The sequence below is a fragment of the Lates calcarifer genome, linkage group LG13 (assembly GCF_001640805.2).
Source record: "Lates calcarifer isolate ASB-BC8 linkage group LG13, TLL_Latcal_v3, whole genome shotgun sequence".
In the NCBI taxonomy this organism is placed as follows: domain Eukaryota; kingdom Metazoa; phylum Chordata; class Actinopteri; family Centropomidae; genus Lates; species Lates calcarifer.
The window spans coordinates 15,696,648-15,713,924 of NC_066845.1; the positions used below are offsets into that span (position 1 = coordinate 15,696,648).

The 17,277-nt window shown below is 43.5% G+C and overlaps 2 protein-coding genes across 3 annotated transcripts; one reads left to right on the forward strand and one right to left on the reverse strand.

Moving 5' to 3' along the window:
* Positions 1 to 212: 212 nt before the first annotated feature.
* On the forward strand, positions 213 to 13,639 carry aebp1b (AE binding protein 1b). 2 transcript variants are annotated; one of them, XM_018668697.2, is made up of 22 exons: positions 213 to 1,128; positions 2,092 to 2,268; positions 2,364 to 2,420; positions 3,522 to 3,872; positions 5,481 to 5,555; positions 6,135 to 6,197; positions 6,685 to 6,768; positions 7,904 to 7,975; positions 8,077 to 8,186; positions 8,551 to 8,690; positions 8,782 to 8,866; positions 8,971 to 9,115; positions 9,214 to 9,302; positions 9,634 to 9,757; positions 10,067 to 10,263; positions 10,540 to 10,716; positions 10,953 to 11,116; positions 11,236 to 11,675; positions 11,792 to 11,931; positions 12,236 to 12,335; positions 12,449 to 12,615; positions 12,702 to 13,639. In XM_018668697.2, the coding sequence occupies exons 1-22, from the start codon at positions 879 to 881 to the stop codon at positions 13,089 to 13,091; spliced, it is 3,597 nt and encodes a 1,198-aa protein (XP_018524213.1). In that variant the 5' UTR covers positions 213 to 878; the 3' UTR covers positions 13,092 to 13,639. The 2 variants fall into 2 exon arrangements, with proteins under 2 accessions (XP_018524213.1, XP_018524212.1); XM_018668696.2 differs by having other exon boundaries at positions 214 to 1,128; positions 6,132 to 6,197.
* pold2 (polymerase (DNA directed), delta 2, regulatory subunit) lies at positions 13,512 to 16,944 on the reverse strand. Its single transcript, XM_018668699.2, has 10 exons — positions 16,719 to 16,944; positions 16,505 to 16,626; positions 16,278 to 16,401; positions 16,072 to 16,186; positions 15,786 to 15,984; positions 15,573 to 15,653; positions 14,617 to 14,774; positions 14,376 to 14,503; positions 14,180 to 14,281; positions 13,512 to 14,025 (listed from the first exon to the last, which is right to left on the reverse strand). The coding sequence occupies exons 1-10, from the start codon at positions 16,942 to 16,944 to the stop codon at positions 13,865 to 13,867; spliced, it is 1,416 nt and encodes a 471-aa protein (XP_018524215.1). The 3' UTR covers positions 13,512 to 13,864.
* Positions 16,945 to 17,277: the final 333 nt, after the last annotated feature.

Genomic DNA, 17,277 nt, shown 5'->3' on the forward strand with positions numbered 1-17,277 from the left:
TCCTGAACTGAAAAAGAATTTATGTTCTATTCATGCTTGCTTTCATTTTCTTTGAATTCCTCTCTCTGATGACAAGTGCTGTTTGGTTTTGTTAACACACACACACACACACACACACACACACACACACACACACATACACACACAAAGATCCCTATCCTCCCCCTTCAGCCCCTCTCTCCTCCTCCTCTTGTGGAATTCTGTGTCCAAGGAGTCACTCCTCTCTCCTGCTGTTCTGCTCGTTGGTGAGTCTGCAGGGCGAAAACTGCTCCGCCGAGGAATTCAAGAGGAGCTGCAGACAAGAGGGAGCTGGTCTATTTCTTAACACAGGAGGTGCAAACCCCGCAGTCTGAGGCCCTTACCTGCCCTCCCTCATCCTCCCCCCCTCCCCTCATCATCCTGTCTGAGCCCTGCACCTGTTGTGACTCGTCAGCCAGGTGAAGGGGATCCTTTGGCGTTACGCTATTTTTTCAGCTGACCATAGCTGCAGGGCAATTAGGAAGCCAGTCTATTCATTTGACTGGATTGCTGCTTTGCTTTGCTTTGCTTTGCTTTGCCCTGCTCTCTCTCTCTATCTTTCTCTGTCTCCCTCTACAACCCACCTCCCTCCCCTCCCTGCCTAACCCTACCCCCCTCCCACTCCATCTCTGTCTAGCCCAGTCTGAGCCTGGTTGACACTGTGGCTGTTGGGACGTGTGGAGCCGCAGAGATTTCACCACTGGAGTAAAAGCGTGGATCATATGGAAAGGACACAGGAGAAGAAAGGGTGAAATATAAATCTCGTGGAGGACAGACAAATTGGACCGCGCATTGGACGGCTGAGGTATAAAAGAAAAAACTCCAAACAATAGGATTCTGCAGTTGGAAGAGCAGTAGGTATGAGAAGCCAGACTGTGGTTGTGTCTGTGGCTCTGCTGGCCCTGTGCTGCCTGCTGATCCCCAGAGGAGGGGAGAGCGCTGGGGGGATAGTTTCTCTCCGGCAGCCTGAGGGGGAGAAACAGGCAGGGGATCAGCTGCAAGATGAGTCCCTGGATGACCCAGAAAGTGAGCAGGGACTCGCAGAGGACCCACACCCACTGGGAAGCAGCAGCAAGGCCAAGAGAGGCACAGAGGAGGCTGCAGGGGCAGGTGAGATTAATTTTAACATTAAGAGTGCAGATATGTTACACAGACAAGCCATCAAAGCATCTCAGGTTTAGTCTGAGTTATGACACGACATGGAAAAGCAAACATAGACACAAACACACACCCATTTGGTCTCTGTCAGCTCCAACAGGAAAGTCCAAGTACTCACCTGTCCACTACTACTTCTCCACAGCAGGGAATAAACAGGACAGATGTTTTTTGTTTCAGGAGAAGAGAAGAAGACAGTCGAGTCGAGCATCTTGCAGACAGATTTTTATGACACTGACCTTTTCCACCGCCTCCGTTTCTGTAACCCTGCATGATTAATGCTGACTCTGGTGTACATTCAAGCTAGAGGAATGGGTTTTTTAAAGACTAACACACATAAACAATAAGTCTATTTTCTGGAGCTTTCCAACTGAACTTCACATGTAAAGCGTATCAGTCCAAACTAGCTGTTTAATGAGTCCCACTGATGGGTTTATCATTTCATGGTTAAGATGTTACCGAGGTGAGAGTGATATATTTATTGAGTATCTGGACGCATTTTGTGCCATTAAATCTGAATTGTGGTTAATGGAGCACAACTAATGGAAAAAGAGCGAAGTGTTTTCCATGAGAGAGCCTCAGTACTTCAGACAACCTCAGAAGGAAATACTGATGGACCTCAAGCAACCACTGAAATGTATCTGGCTGTCTGGATTTTCCCCTGGCTGTGTTGCGTTACGACATTGCAAGGAAGAAATCATTGCATAATTCTCAAATGCATCACTCATAAATGATAAGCACAAAAATACAAATCAGAATTACATTACAGTTTTGAGTTTTACTTTGGTACTCTATATCAATTTGCTTTCACCAATCAATAATCTGGGATCTTATCACTTGATGATAGGGGGCTTGTGTGGGAGAAAGTTGACTAAGTGAGTTTTGGAAACTTCTCTCTTAATGTCCTCATCTTTCCAGGTATTTTGGGCAGAGTGAAGAGAGCACCAGAGGAAGGTAAGAAGAAGAAGAAGGACAAGAAGAAGAACAAAGAGCCAAAGGACCCTAAAGCCACCAAAAAGCCCAAAACTGATAAGAAGAAGAAGAAGAAGGACAGGCAGACAACAACAACCACAACTCTACCACCAACCACAACAGGTGAGGACAGGGCAGAACAGAGAGCTAAGTCTGAACTTGAACGTCTTGAACCTCGAATGAATGTTGTTGACCTTGTGTCTTTCTGCTGCCTCCAGCAATCCCGACAGAACCACCCACTGAGCCATACACAGACTACCCCTATCCTGATGTTGGTAAGTGGCACAAACTTAGGGACTGTATGAAATTAATAGGCTGTGAAGGAGGGTTTAACCCTTACATTTCAGTTTGTAGATTTGCAAGACCCTATTCTACTTGGACCCTACCAATGAGATAAACTGCAGCACCCTAATATGACAAAATATAGTACTGTGTTGGTTCTACTCTTTCCACCGTGAAAATTTAAAGGAGAACTACACCCATTTTATGCATCAAAGTTTGTTTATGGGTCCTGGGGAGAACTATTACATTAAAAAAAAGTAATATAAAATCTTTTGTGGCTCCAGAGGGAGCTGTGATGTTGACTCAAGTGATGTCACTTGAGTCAACATAAACTGGACCCAACTCCAGAAAAAATCTGGAGGTGTGAAAGTAGAAAGAAATGAGATCTCCAGACCTCCTCTCTCTGCTCCTCATCTCTGCTTGAGGCTAAGCACTCTAAAGTACATTAGCCAATACTAGCCTGACACATCTGCATCTCTGACTGAACTGAAGTTGAATTGTGGGTAATAAAAGCGCCAGATTTAGACAAAGAAGAAGAATGTGTAGAATAAAAAAGACAATATCTCTGGTTCTGTTGTATTGTTTTGTTACTTTTTAAAATTGTATATCCACCTTTTTTTAAAACTATTAATGATGCAGAGGAACATGAAGAAACCATAGTTATTATGATGAGAAAATAAATCCCTTCAACAGAGACATATTCTCTCATCACAAAGTACTCTTTTTTGATACACTGATTGATGTTCCTCCACGGTAACACAGAAATATAGGTATGTATATAATTACATATAACTAAGACCACTTTCTACTCCCCCAAAAAAGTAAGAGTACCCTCCCCTCAGGAAAAATAAAAAATAAATAACCCTTCACTTTTTCTGACCTTCCCTTTCCATATAGTTTGTGTTCAGTCCCTTAGGAACTTTAGGCATTGTACAGGAGGTTTGTAATTTAACACATTTCAGTCACATCCCATTTAAAAACCAAAATAGTGTAAAATAAAAGTAAATATAATTATAAGCTTGAGAGCCATACAAAATATTTTTGTCCAGACACTTGAGCCCATCAGCCAATCTTTCCATCTGGTTCTCTGTCAGACACCGATTACTGGAAACCGGACGATGACTACTGGGACGCTGAGCCCACACCATCCAGGCCTCCGCCTGATACTCTAATCACAGATCTTCCATACGACTACTGGAAGCCAGAGGAGGAAGACCCAGCCACTCCTGTAACAGATGCCTACGAAGACTACTGGAAACCAGAGGAGAAAGAGCCGCCCACCCTGCCACCCTACGATGACTATTGGATACCAGACGAGAAAGAGCCGTATGCTCCTGTGACTGATAACTATGACAGCTACTGGAAAGAGGTGGAACCAACGCCCCCTGCCCCTGAGGTTGATGGGAAGGCTGGGACAGATGACAGCGATTACTGGGATGCCACATGTATGTTTGAGTCTTTGTTGTTTCTTCCTGCTTCGTTTTGATTGAGGATGTTTGTGGCGTGACTATTTATGAATCATGAACAGGATGAGGTGGGGGGGGGGGGGGTCATTGCAACAACAAAGAAAAAAGGTTTGAGTCCAGAAGAAAATTTAGTTTGACCAAACTGAGGTTTTTGAAACTTTCTTTGATTATGATGTTCAATGTACAATGGTTTATTTATGCAAAAGAATGCTATTGGTGTAAAAATGTAGACACAAAGACAATAAAAAATAAGGCAACTAGAATTTAGTCAACTTCAGGGCCTAGTTGCATCAGCTCAGTTTAACAAGATTTACTGTTTGTATTATCAAAATTAACTTTTCTTGTTCTGGCAACTGATACATTTTAGTTCAGCTCAGATTAATTTGAACTAGTCAAACCTAAGAAATTAAGATGAGCCACTGACTTCTAGTTATGTTGCCAAGAGTTGTTAAACATAATTTCCAGTTGTATGTATTTCTCATTAACAGTGTTTCAGGTTTGATTCCTGCATGCACCACACTGCCCCATCACTACTGCTTTTACTGCAGCCACATAAAAACATGGATCAGTAGATCCTGGTTTTTTAATTTTGATCAGAGAAACCACATGACTCATCTGGGACATTTTCCTTCAATTCATAGAAAGATGGTTTTCTGGAGAATTTTACCCAGTGCATGCTGGGTAGTGGGTATGCAATAAGCTAACAATGTTTCTAACAACTTGCTTTGATTTGAGCTAAGTGAATGATCAGCTGGACATTTAATCAACACCACATAGCATAGTTTCTAAAATGGCTCCACAACTAAAGAAAACAAGATAACCAAACTTTTGTGATGCTGTGAAGAGCACGTTATGATGAATCAACGCTGAGGATCAAAAATTATTATGACTCACTCATTATTGTTGAAGCAAGTTACGGGCTTGAACTTTAGATAGTGATTTTTGTTTTTCTCTAACTTTAAACAATATGTAATCCAGAGTACAAACTGGTGTATTTACAGTGAAAAAAAAAAAGTGACTTTAAGACTTTAGAGCAGAAGAAATACTCTGAAACAGCATTTAAATGACAGGACACAAAAACTGTATAAGAAATATACCATTTTATTACAAGTTTTAGCAACAGAGGATAATTCATTGACACCCACAGGTTGAAACTGAATACAGAATCTTCCAAACTCAGTCCCATGATAATCACGGCACACTGTTCTGCCCTTTTCAAATAAGGCTGAATAACTAATACCTGGTGACTAATATCCTTTACTTCATGCTGAAAACATTTATGACCACTGCTATCTCTTCCAGCCTCTGGCCACCTGAAGTCAGCAGTGACCAAATTAATTTTTCCACAGGATCAGATGCTGGAAACAGTGTGTCGTGTGGTTCTGTGACACTCGTCTGGACCAGACCGGACATGTTCTCATTACTCTGTGTTTCCAGCATACTGTACTGTACCTCTGCTCTTCCAGCATTTCTACTGATTGACTCACACTGGCCCGTCCACACTGCCTTTTCTATTACATTCCCCCCTCAGTCTGCTTCTGACACTAATAATGTGTTTGACCATCTCTTTTCTTTCCATCCTTGCAGTTGAGGTTCCAGATAATCTTCCATTCCCTGATGGTAAAGAGGTCAGCCCTGAGATCGAAGTAGAAACTCTACCAGGTAACTACTGTCTCTGAAACATGTCAGAAAATCACTTGAATCCATCAGTCAATATGTCAGATTTCCATTTAGGCAGTGAACTTGTTAGGAGTCTGTATCTAAAGTTGAGATGCAGATGAAATATCCATTCCATCTGTGCCTTTATCCTGGAGGCAGATGAGAATTTGTGAGTAATTCAGCACATGGGAATAACATTATAGTGAGTCTGTGCACTAACCTGCCCTACTTTTCAAACAGGAGTGGATGGGTTTGCTTGGCTCCACCATAGTCAACAAAACTTTCCATAGTTTTGTTGTGGAGTTAAAGAAAGCCCTGTCATCAGATCACAACTGTGTTATGATTCTTGTAAATGTAAATTAAAGATTTAACAACAATTACATGGTGGGCGTTTCAGTGGCATCCAAACAGAAAGCACTTGTTGTGGTGGAATAAATCAGGGCTGTACTAAACTGTAAAACTTTGCAGATTAAACCATGTAATCTCATAAAATCTCACTTGTAATGTAGTGGTGCCACTGAGTGAATGAATGAATCGTCTGACTCTGTGCTTGGTCTTTGTCTTTTTTTTTCTACATAGAAGAGCCCACAGCCACTGCTCCCTATGAGGGGACATGGTATGATGATTACGACGAATATGGAATGAGTATGTTCTCTCTCTCTCACACACACACACACCTTTGTTCACCTATCTTTGTGGGGACCCATCATTAACATAATGAATTCCTTAGCCTCTTAGGCCAACCTTAACCCTAACCCTGAATTAAACCCAATTCTAACCTAAAACTTCTAAAACCCCACAGGTACAGTAAAACAAAACCACACACACACACACACACACACACACACACACACACACACACAAAACATAGACATACCCAAGTGTTTTATATTAGACCCACTGGTTAAGCTACAGTGACACTTCTGCCAACAAAGCAAACAGCAAGGAAAAAGCATAAACAACAGCCAGGTCAACAACCTTCCAGATTTATAAATGATGATTTGTGACCTTTTTTTCTGTTTATGGTTCCTGATGGCTTACAAAAACCCAGAAACACATGCATATACACTGATGTACATGGGGCTGATGTATTTATAGATATTTCTGTAAAATTATACATGATTTTCCACAGGGAGAAAAGAAGATGAGACGGACGAGAAATGGATGGAGCGAGAGCGAGAGAGAGCAGCAAAGGAGAGAGAGAGGGAAGAGAGAGGTAAGAAAACCCAGATGTGAATCTTTTTTTTTTCTTACATAACCCCACTGTGCACAGTCATGTCAGACTACATGCAGTACTGTTGTTGCCAAAGCCATGAACTTGGCTTGTGACCCTAAGTGCCAAAGCAGTAACAGATAACAGGTCAGAGGAAAGGTGCGCACTCCCTTGGACTGGATTACATCTCTCTCTATAAGGAAATGCAGATGTGATTTCCAGCCATATTGATGTCATGACAGAAACAAATGTTCATCCGTTCCCAAACAAAATGGAGATTGGGCTTGTAAAAAGGTTGAGAAATGTGTCATGAGCTGGATTGAAAGCAAAGAGAGGGGGAGGTGAGCTGAGAGTGATTCACATGCAGTGGATTAGTGTTGAACTAAGGAGAATTAGTGGGCAGAGGATGTTGTAATGTAGGAATCTAAAGTATTCACATCACATTCAGCTCATTTTTGCCATGTGTCTGCTGTGTGCGGTGAGGTGCTGGTGGTTAAGGGGTCGAGCCTTAAGCCAATGATATATAGCACTGTCAGGACTGGTGTCAATGGGGCACTTCCTGTGTGCGCGGATCACTGCTATCTGGGTCTAAGGTGAAAAGCATTTTTAGCTAACTTGGAGCGAAGTTTCTAAGACGTTAGACCTCATCTGCAACACAGACGCACCAAAGCAGATGTGTCTGCACATACACGTAACTGTGTTTGTTAATGTGTGCATGTGTATGCCCGCTTGTGCATGTGTGTACAGGAGGTGAGCTCGCTTACAACATGTTTTATATTCCCACTCTGGCAACCATACTACCTGCAATAAAGTACAGTGTGTCAATAAGCCACTCAGGTCAGTGTGTCAGAACATGAATAATGATAGTGATAGATGAAATTCTTCTTCAGTAGTAAGCTGTCTGGGTCAGGATGATCTGAGTTTGATCAGAGCACACTTGGACTCGGAGGGAAGTCACAACATCTGGGTTTTTGTGTTTTTTTCACTGTGCTCCAGCTCTCCAGGTCCTCTTGGGCATTCTTGCAAAATAATGATGAGCTCCTAGATCATTTCTGGGCAGAGAAAGAAAGAGAGAAAAAATCAGCCAAGACAGTACAATTTATTCTGCATTAAGACAGTTTTTCTGACCTCTTGTCAGAGAGAACGCGGAAGCTGAAGGAGGCAGAGGAGCGAGCCAGGAGCAGACCACGTGTCTACAAAGAGCCAAAGAGTGAGTCGACGTCTGTTTAAATCTGGAGAACATCGCATAAGCTTTGCTAACACAATTAACATACAGTTTTCTTCTCTGTTGTGTGTCTGTGTATGTGGCAGAGTGCCCTCCCCTGGGGATGGAGTCCCATAAGATCGAGCCAGACCAGCTTTCAGCCTCATCTATGTCTCAGTATCATTTTGCACCTCAGAGGGCGCGCCTCAACATGCAGGTACACAATCAGAGCAAGACTCCCCTGGTCTCAACACTTACATACACTACAGCTATCACTTACACACTGCCAGGCCTTGAAATAAACACATGTTGGAAAAGTAATTACTGCTATTGCTGAATCTGTCACTTCCACGTTCAGGAATCTAAGAAGAGAAGTTTTAGTAGCAGAATAATTAAATCAGATGATAAACATCACTCTGCTTATCACTGCTGTTGTTTTTTGTTTTTTTTACTCCAGTCTATACATCTGTAATTTATGTGCAGAACATGAAGTTGCATAAAAGTAGATATGCAGTTTGTGCTCAAAATGTCAGTCAGTCAAAGGACCCAGCAGCATGTGTCCTGGCCTCTGTGGTTCCCAGGGCTCTGACGATGAGGACGACATGAGAGGTGGAGCGTGGTGTGCAAACGCAGAGGACAGAATCCACTGGTTTGAGATTGATGCTCGCAGGGAGACAGAATTCACCGGAGTCATTACTCAGGGACGAGACTCATTTAACGAGTAAGACACGTACACAAGAACAGGGACATGAATTCACTTGATCTTCCATTCCTGAATTCAACATGTTGCCCGTGTGTTGCTTTTGTTGCAGGAGCGACTATGTGACATCCTACTTCCTAGCTTTCAGCAACGACAGCAGAGAATGGACCACCATCCATGATGGATACGCTGACTGGGTGAGTTCACCTAAAATCATCTCACTTCCCTGGACAACCAGTACGATGTCTCCTCTCTCTTTCCCCCGGACTCACTTTCCTCTGACCTGTTCCCTCTTGTCCAGTTGTTCTTTGGAAACAGTGATAAAGACGTTCCGGTGATGAACCAGCTGGCAGAGCCTGTGTTGGCCCGCTACATCCGGATCATCCCTCAGAGCTGGAACGGCTCTCTGTGCATGAGGCTGGAGGTCCTAGGCTGCCCACTGCCTGGTGAGCCTCACGCACACACGTACCGACAAACATATGCATACGCACACACTCAACTAAAAACACACAAAATGTTTTTTTTGTTCCCCTTTGCCTCATAGATCCAGCTGATGTTCAGTACAGGCAAAATGAAGTGACACCAGTGGATTACTTGGAGTTCAAACATCACAGTTACTCAGAGATGGTTGCAGTAAGTATCCCTGCATATCCCGGCCCCTGAACATCTGCTGGCTGATTCAAATTCCACAGAAAATCCTCAGTTATTTTTCCAAAGACTAAAACAAAATAATTTCTCCTGGAACAATTAAACATTGAAGCAGAAGGTCTGCTTTAATCCACTTTAATATAAACTTATATTGAAACCCCTGCAGAGGGCTCATTCCTTCACAACCACCAGAGGACAACGTGACCTGTCCAAGCTAATGCAATGTTCATTGTTAACCATGAGCTGTTTCATAAATAATGTGTAAATATAATGATATACAATGCTTTGCACACTGGCTGTTTCCATCCTCTAACAGCTTATGAAGTCAGTACATGATGAGTGTCCCAACATCACCAGCATCTACAGCCTGGGCCGCAGCTCCAAGGGACGGGAAATCATGGCCATAATCATCTCCGGCAACCCCACAGAGCACGAAATAGGTGGGAATGTGTTTATACAACCGTGAAAGAGGCATATAAAACTGTTTTTTAAATTGCTTATATTCCAATATATTTCATAATGCAACAAAATAAAATCCCAAAAGCATGTTTTCATTCCGAGCAGATCCAAAGCCAGCTGTTTTCTAACACTCTGAAATGCTGATTTGCTGAAATTAAAACCTGGAGGATGTTGGGTCTTGGTGGCCCCGCCCATGACTCCAGTGAATCCCTAATAAACACCAGGTGGAAGTCAAGCAGATTACGGTTAACAGACAAAACAGCTACAGTCTTGTCTGTCTGTCTCTGCAGGTGAGCCGGAATTTCGCTTCACGGCAGGTCTCCATGGAAACGAGGCGGTAGGTCGGGAGATGCTTCTGCTTCTCATGCAGTACCTGTGCAAAGAGTACAAGGACCGAAACCCCAGAGCCCAGCAGCTGGTGGAGGGGATACGCATCCACCTGGTGCCCTCGCTCAACCCCGATGGACATGAAGAAGCTTTTGAAGCGGTCAGTGGAAAGAATGTGTATGTTTCTAATTAAGTGACAAAAAAAAAGGGGACACGTATAGGAAATGCCAGGGGATCATTGTGCACTTAAAGTATGGTTTCAAGTGATTTAGCTGAATGGGACGTTTATTGTGGTATTTGTTATGTCTCTCACTATAAATACCTATTTTAAAGACTACAGTCTAGACCTGCTCTTTATGAAAAGTGCCTTGAGATGACAATTGTTGCGATTTGGTGCTATATATTGAATTGAATTATCCAATTTCTCCTTCCACAGGGATCAGAGCTGAGCAGCTGGACCACCGGACACTTCACTGACGACGGCTTTGACATTTTCCAAAACTTCCCTGACCTGAACAACATCCTGTGGGATGCTGAAGATAAGGGCATGGTGCCCAAACTCACCCCAAACCATCACGTGCCCATACCGGAAAACGCAGAGCTCAACAGCTCGGTAAGGAGGATGGTATCATATTTCCAAATACACTTCTAACAGTTTGCCCTTGAGAGCTTCTCGCCTCATGTACAAGTGTTTTTTTTTTTTTTTACTCTACGATTGTTGTACAAGACCTTTGTTTTCTTATAAAAGTGGCTGTGGTCTAATTGATGGTAAAAATGAGTGTATACTGTGCTTGCACTGGGTTTCCCTCCACTATATGGGTGATCCTGATCTTCCTGCCTTTGTTCCAGATTGCTGTGGAAACCAGGGCCATAATCTCCTGGATGAAAAGCCATCCATTTGTGCTGGGTGCGAACTTCCAGGGCGGGGAGAAAATTGTGACCTATCCTTATGACAGTTTACGTCCCAACAAGCCTGACCAGAGCCAGAAACCCCATAGCCGCAAGAAGAGACAGTACGAGTTACTCTCTTCATCTCCCTCTGTGTTCTGTGCTTGTTCCTCTGCTTTACACACATATCTCCCACTGCAGTGACAATCAGGTTAAATAGTTCAACTAAAATCATTTCTTACAGGTATGAGGAGGAAACTTTTGATGTGACAGAGTGGGGGAGGGGCTACCACGAGGAGCCAGAGGAAGACTGGAGAAGCAGGGGATATGCAGAGCCAGAAGAGGAGTGGAGGGGTCACGGCTACGACCATGGTTACGATCACGGCTACGACCACGGCTACAACCATGGCTACGACCCCAGTTACAACCAAGGTTACAACCAAGGGCAAGACCACAGAGAGGAAGAGGAGGATGACAGAGGTAGAGGCGCCGGCTACCACTACACTGAGCCTGAGGACGAGCCTCGGGTGATTGCAGACGAGTCCCTCTTCAGGTGGCTGGCCGTCTCCTACGCCTCCACTCACCTGACCATGACCCACAACTACCATGGCTCCTGCCACGGAGACACCGCTGGAGGGGCTCTTGGCATTGTCAACCGGGCCAAATGGAAGCCAGTCACAGGCAGTAAGTAGAGGCCTGTAGGTTTGTCTCAACTGTCTGAATGTTTATACCACACCCTGGTGGACAGTGTGTGAATTGCAAGCTCTGAGGGTCATGTTTGTGTGTGCACTTCTCTCAAGGTATGAATGACTTCAGCTACCTGCACACCAACTGTTTTGAGCTGTCAGTATTTCTGGGCTGTGATAAATTCCCTCATCAGAGTGAGCTGGCGTATGAGTGGGAGAAAAACAGAGAGGCAATGCTCATCTTCATGGAGCAGGTCAGTAACACACTTATTCCCACACAAACATACACACTGCTTTTGTCTCTGGACCACCAAACAAGTGCTGTAAAAATGTGTGTGAATGGGTGAATGTGACCAGTACTGTAAAGTGCTTTGAATGGTCAACATGACTAGAAAAGAGCTATAGAAGTGCAGTTTATTTACCATTTACTAGAGAGAGAACATGCTACTGAACATACTGAGAAAGTGCCATTATTTAACTTCACCATTACTCAACAAGTGTAGATATATTTGGCCAGTGTGAGCAGCCCAGTAAGCCCCTTCCCCCTTCTCTATCTAGGTGCATCGCGGCATCAGGGGTATTGTGAAGGATCAGCAGGGGAACCCCATTGAAAATGCCACTGTGTCTGTAGAGGGCATAAACCATGATGTCACTACAGGTCTGGTGAAACACTTCCACTCTTTTCCACTTCCTGAGTCTCATCATACAGTATGTTTAAAGTCAGGTGCTTCAAAACATAACAAAATGTTTACCCCCTCTTTGTTATTATAGCTCCAACAGGAGATTACTGGAGGCTGCTGAACCCAGGGGAGTACCGTGTGACAGCCCGAGCTGAGGGATTCGCCCCCGTGACCAAACTCTGTGTGGTGGGTTACCAGTCAGGAGCGACCGCCTGCAGCTTCAACCTGGCTAAGTCCAACTGGGACCGCATTAAACAGGTAAGGGACTGTCATCCTGAGCTTGCCATCCCCTCAATACATGCCCATCTAGTATTTAATAAATTGATGTCTTAACTTCTCCACAGATCATGGCTCTCCACGGCAACAAGCCAATTCGACTCAGCTATAGCAACAACAGAGCACATTATCCCCAAGTTGTTAATGGCAACAATCGTGTGGTAGAGAGCAACACTGGGTATTCACCAAATTCACGAATCAGCGCTGAAAGGCAGAGAAGGCTCAGGATAGCTCGTATCCGTCGCCTTCGGCAACAGAGGTTACTGAGGTTAAGATCGACAACGACGACGTTACCCCCGACGACAACAACAACCATCACCACAATTCCCACAACACCAGAAACCACCACGTCCTGGTACGACTCGTGGCTAACAAATGAGGGAGAATCCTCGACGCCTGGCGGGTTCACAGACTCCATTCTGGATTATAACTACGAGTACAAGATCGATAACTATTAAACCAAACACTCACAGCCTGTTTCACAGCCAGTTTCTGTAAACTATCACCCTCTCCTATTTGTAGTTCTCATTGCATTGTTGTACTTCGAGCAGGTTGACAAAGAATCAAAAGAGGAATCCTGTCTTTGAAGGGCATATAAGCAGTGGGAATGTACAGACTATTAACTATATTAATTGTATAAAGATAGCATATCTATTACTTTACACTTGAAACAATGCCTCTTCACAGAAACTGACGCCCGTTTCAGTTTGACAGTTCACATTGCATTTTTCCTGACTCATTATTCAGTTCTTTTTATGAAAAAAAGGTTTATTGTGGCTGCACATTAAAAAAGCCGTGACATTTTTTTTCCTTCACTAGAGCTGAATTATTTACAGCCTTCATCCATGACAGAAAGTTTTTACAGTATGAACAGTCACTAAAGGTCTGAGAAGCTTTTATTAACAATTGGTAGCAGAGTCAGAGGATAAGAGTCTTCTGCTGTGTGTCCTAAGACACAGCTGGGTTAGAGGAGTTATTTTTCAAATAAAGGCTTGTTTATACAAAACATTTGTGTTCTCTTTTTTCATCATATTTGTGACAACCTTATGAGACAATTTTAACAGCAATTCATTGACCTTTATCATAATGGAAAGCAACAGTGTAGCAAGGATTGTAATTACTGGCCCAATGTAGATGTGACTCCAGAGTCTCTAGTCAAGAAAAAGTCTGAATATACATGAGTGGTGTCCGAGAGTTCTCAGCATGTTGTGCTGTGTGTGGATATGGACCCTCAGTGACTGATGTTCATCTCACTTTCCTCATCGTCGTCAGCCGAGAAGGCAGAGAAGCTGACTGGCTCACATTCAAGAGTGCGTAGATTGACCAGGCATGCTGTTTGGGTGCTGCTGAAGTCAGGGATGGTAACCAAAAGGACCTCCTGGCCATTAGCACCTAGCAGGAACAGAGGAAGAAATATATATGGACACTGTTCAAATGGAATATAGCTGAAATTATCTAAATATTTCATCCATTTGGAGTGTAAAGAAAGACCATAGTGATTATCCAATACATTTTTTATGTGTACATGAAGACATCACACACTGACCTTTGATGAGCTTGGACTCGAAGGTTGGGGCATTGCCACTGAAGTAAACATGGGGACACTCTTCCAAGATGAAAGGGTCTTTTTGGTAAAATGGGTAACATCCTGGCACAAAATATACAGAATATGGTGTGAATAATTTGAATCTATATCAGTGAAAAAGTTTGGGTTTTATTCTACATCAATCTGTCTGACTAACCGAGTGTATCAGGTGCCGTAGGGGCCAGGTGTCTGAGTCGTAGCGTTTCCTCCAGTATTTCCAGATGACTGTCCATGCTACTGTACCTCTGAATGTCACAGACATTCTGGCCCGATGTGCCCAGGAACCTTAGTGGAAACAAACAAAAACAGGCCCCTAAACATATCTGTTCACTCACTTTAGATTACATGTTGAATGCAAGATGGCAGACAGTGAGTGACGTGTGTGTGGTCGTGCTCACCTCACTCCATCAATGTTAGCCTGGTATGGATTGGATGCTAGCTTTAGTGTGGGGTACACTGCGGACAGGGGGAACATGCAGCGGTGGAGAGGCTGCTGTGGGATGGTGTAGTTGGTGGGGTCATATTGGCCTGGCATTACATCCACGGGAACAGAGGCCTAAAGCAGCACAAAGCAGTGACACATAACATTCAAGATCGTAATGTTATCTTTCTCTGAACCTACATGAAGTCACATTTTCATATCCTAAAACTGAAAGAAAGGTTTTCACCTTTTCTCTCATCAATTCTTCTTCCAGGTCATACACTACTTTCTTTATACTTCTCTCTCAAGTCACTAATTTCTTTATTTAATTTCTTTATTCTCTATTTTGATTAATCCTTTGGTCGGTAAAATATCACAAATTGTCTTATCTTTATGTCAGCTCATTTTATGTCATTCTGGACAACACACAGGGTGAAAATAAGATGAAAATATATTCTCAGTTGGCAGTTTATTAGGTCCAACTACCTTAAACTAATGCAGGCTAATACAACAGTCCTGAAATAAATTCTACCTTCATAAAGATTATAATGGACAGTTTGTGTTAAAATTGATTCATGTCATGGTAATTTTGGAGGCTGCAGTTTGTAGTGCTGTTGAACTGACAGGTGTTTCTATTATTTTCCACCCCATTTATATCAGTCATGGTAGGTCAAATAACAGAAGCACCTCTCTGTATAAAGCAACACAGTTCAACAGCTTTAAAACAGTCCCTACATCCTCCAAAATAACCAGAAAGTTAAATCAGCACCTTGTCACAGTTTCAACATAAACTAAACATTATAACCTTCATGAAAGTGGGATGTATCACAGTTATTGTACTAGACAGCATCAGTTTTAGCTTGGTTTACCTAATAAACTACCAACTGAGTTTAAATACATGCATATAGCCTGACAGAGCAGATGCAGACTCACCACCAGCTGAAGCAGCAGTTCATCCAGCAGACGAATGGCTTCCACACTGCCTGCCTGAGTCTTCTTGGTGAGGTATTTGGGCTGAATAAGACAGAGGATAAAGTAGTAACTGATTATTTATGTTTCTTTTCCAAACCATGTCTCTTCTTTACTGAAACAGCAACACAACAGATACAATCAAATGTGTGTCAAGGTTTAGTAAGTTCCAGGTACCTTGGATGTTGCATCCTTGTCCTGGGTGTTTTGGCTCAAAAGGTTTCCAGCCAGTAGGACCCTGGAAATTGTTGCTGCCCCGCTCTGCTCCCCCTGGTCACCAAGCTGACCGGTTACCATGTCAACCAGCAGCTGTAGCCCCAGCATGCTATCTGCATGAATACTGCCCAGGCCTAGTCCTGAGGCCAGGAGCACAAACCTGAATAAAAACATACAAGGCCATTAGAATCTATATCACAGTAGGCCGGTATTTAAGTTCTGGAGGTGTGTGCATGTGGGTGTTCACCTGTCCGAGCTGAGGGCAGGTCTTGCTGACTGCAAAGGGAGATCAGCTGTGCAAAAGTCCTCAACTGTGAACTTCCCATCATTCCTCTCAGCTCCATATACTGCAATAACACTACCTGAGAGAGAAACAGAGAACACCGTGACATACAAGAGACACGCTCACAGCCGATCTGATCACCAGGTGACATCCTGAAAAAGCATCCTGACCTGTGACACACTTGTCTCTGTCAATTTTGCCATCTAGTTTGATCCTCTGGAGCTCATCCTCCAGAATCAGCTCATCCGATTCGCTGATGTATTTAACTCGTGCGGGCTGGGGCATCAGGTTGTGCTGAAGGGAAACACAGAGATGATACTCAACACTACCCAGACAGCTGATTTAATTTCACCTAAGATGTAGTGGGTCAGCTGGTGAATTTAGCATGTCTGCCAACCTCCTCACTGATCTCTCTCAGAATAGATGGCTGCAATTCCATGCGCTTGAATAAGGTGCCCACAATGCAACACTGCTCCCCTGTTTGAAGATCACACAGCTTCCTGATAAGCACATCTGATCCTGGTGGAGACAGAAAAAAACAAACATCATGAGAATACATATTAACATGTAACAGCAATTTTTTTGAAAGTTTTAAAATGTTTTGAGCTTACCCCACTTCTGCTGGGCTCTCTCTGTCAGCAGCGGCCTCATCTGCATAAGTCGTGCTGCGTAAATATGAGCATACTGGCGACTGAAGCTCCTCTCGCCAACTCTGTAGTGCTCGGAACAAGGACTGTAGGCCAGCGACATCCTCTCAAACACTGGTCCCTGGTCCTCGGAGGCAGGGCGACAGAGCAGAGAGGAGCCCTCTTTCTGTGCGCTCAAGTCGGAGAACATGACTGCCCTGAAGCAGAGACAGAGGAAAGGTTCGTAGAAATATATCCTCCTTGTTACATGTACTCTAATGACTGACGTGCACGTTTGTTATGGGGTTTTAAGAGGCTAGCAAGTCCAGGTGTTAGCCTCGCGTTAATGACAGCCATGGGTGCTCCTCCAAAACATAACGTATATTTTTGAGAATATCGCTGAAGAAACTTATTTAACGGTCATACCTTTGAATGTGGAAAATCAAGCTCCAACTGTTGTCCGTCTTAAATCGGGTATGAAGTTATGCTTTGTATTTTATTCCTTGCCAGCGAAGTAGAGACAGTTCCCGCGAAATCACCCGCT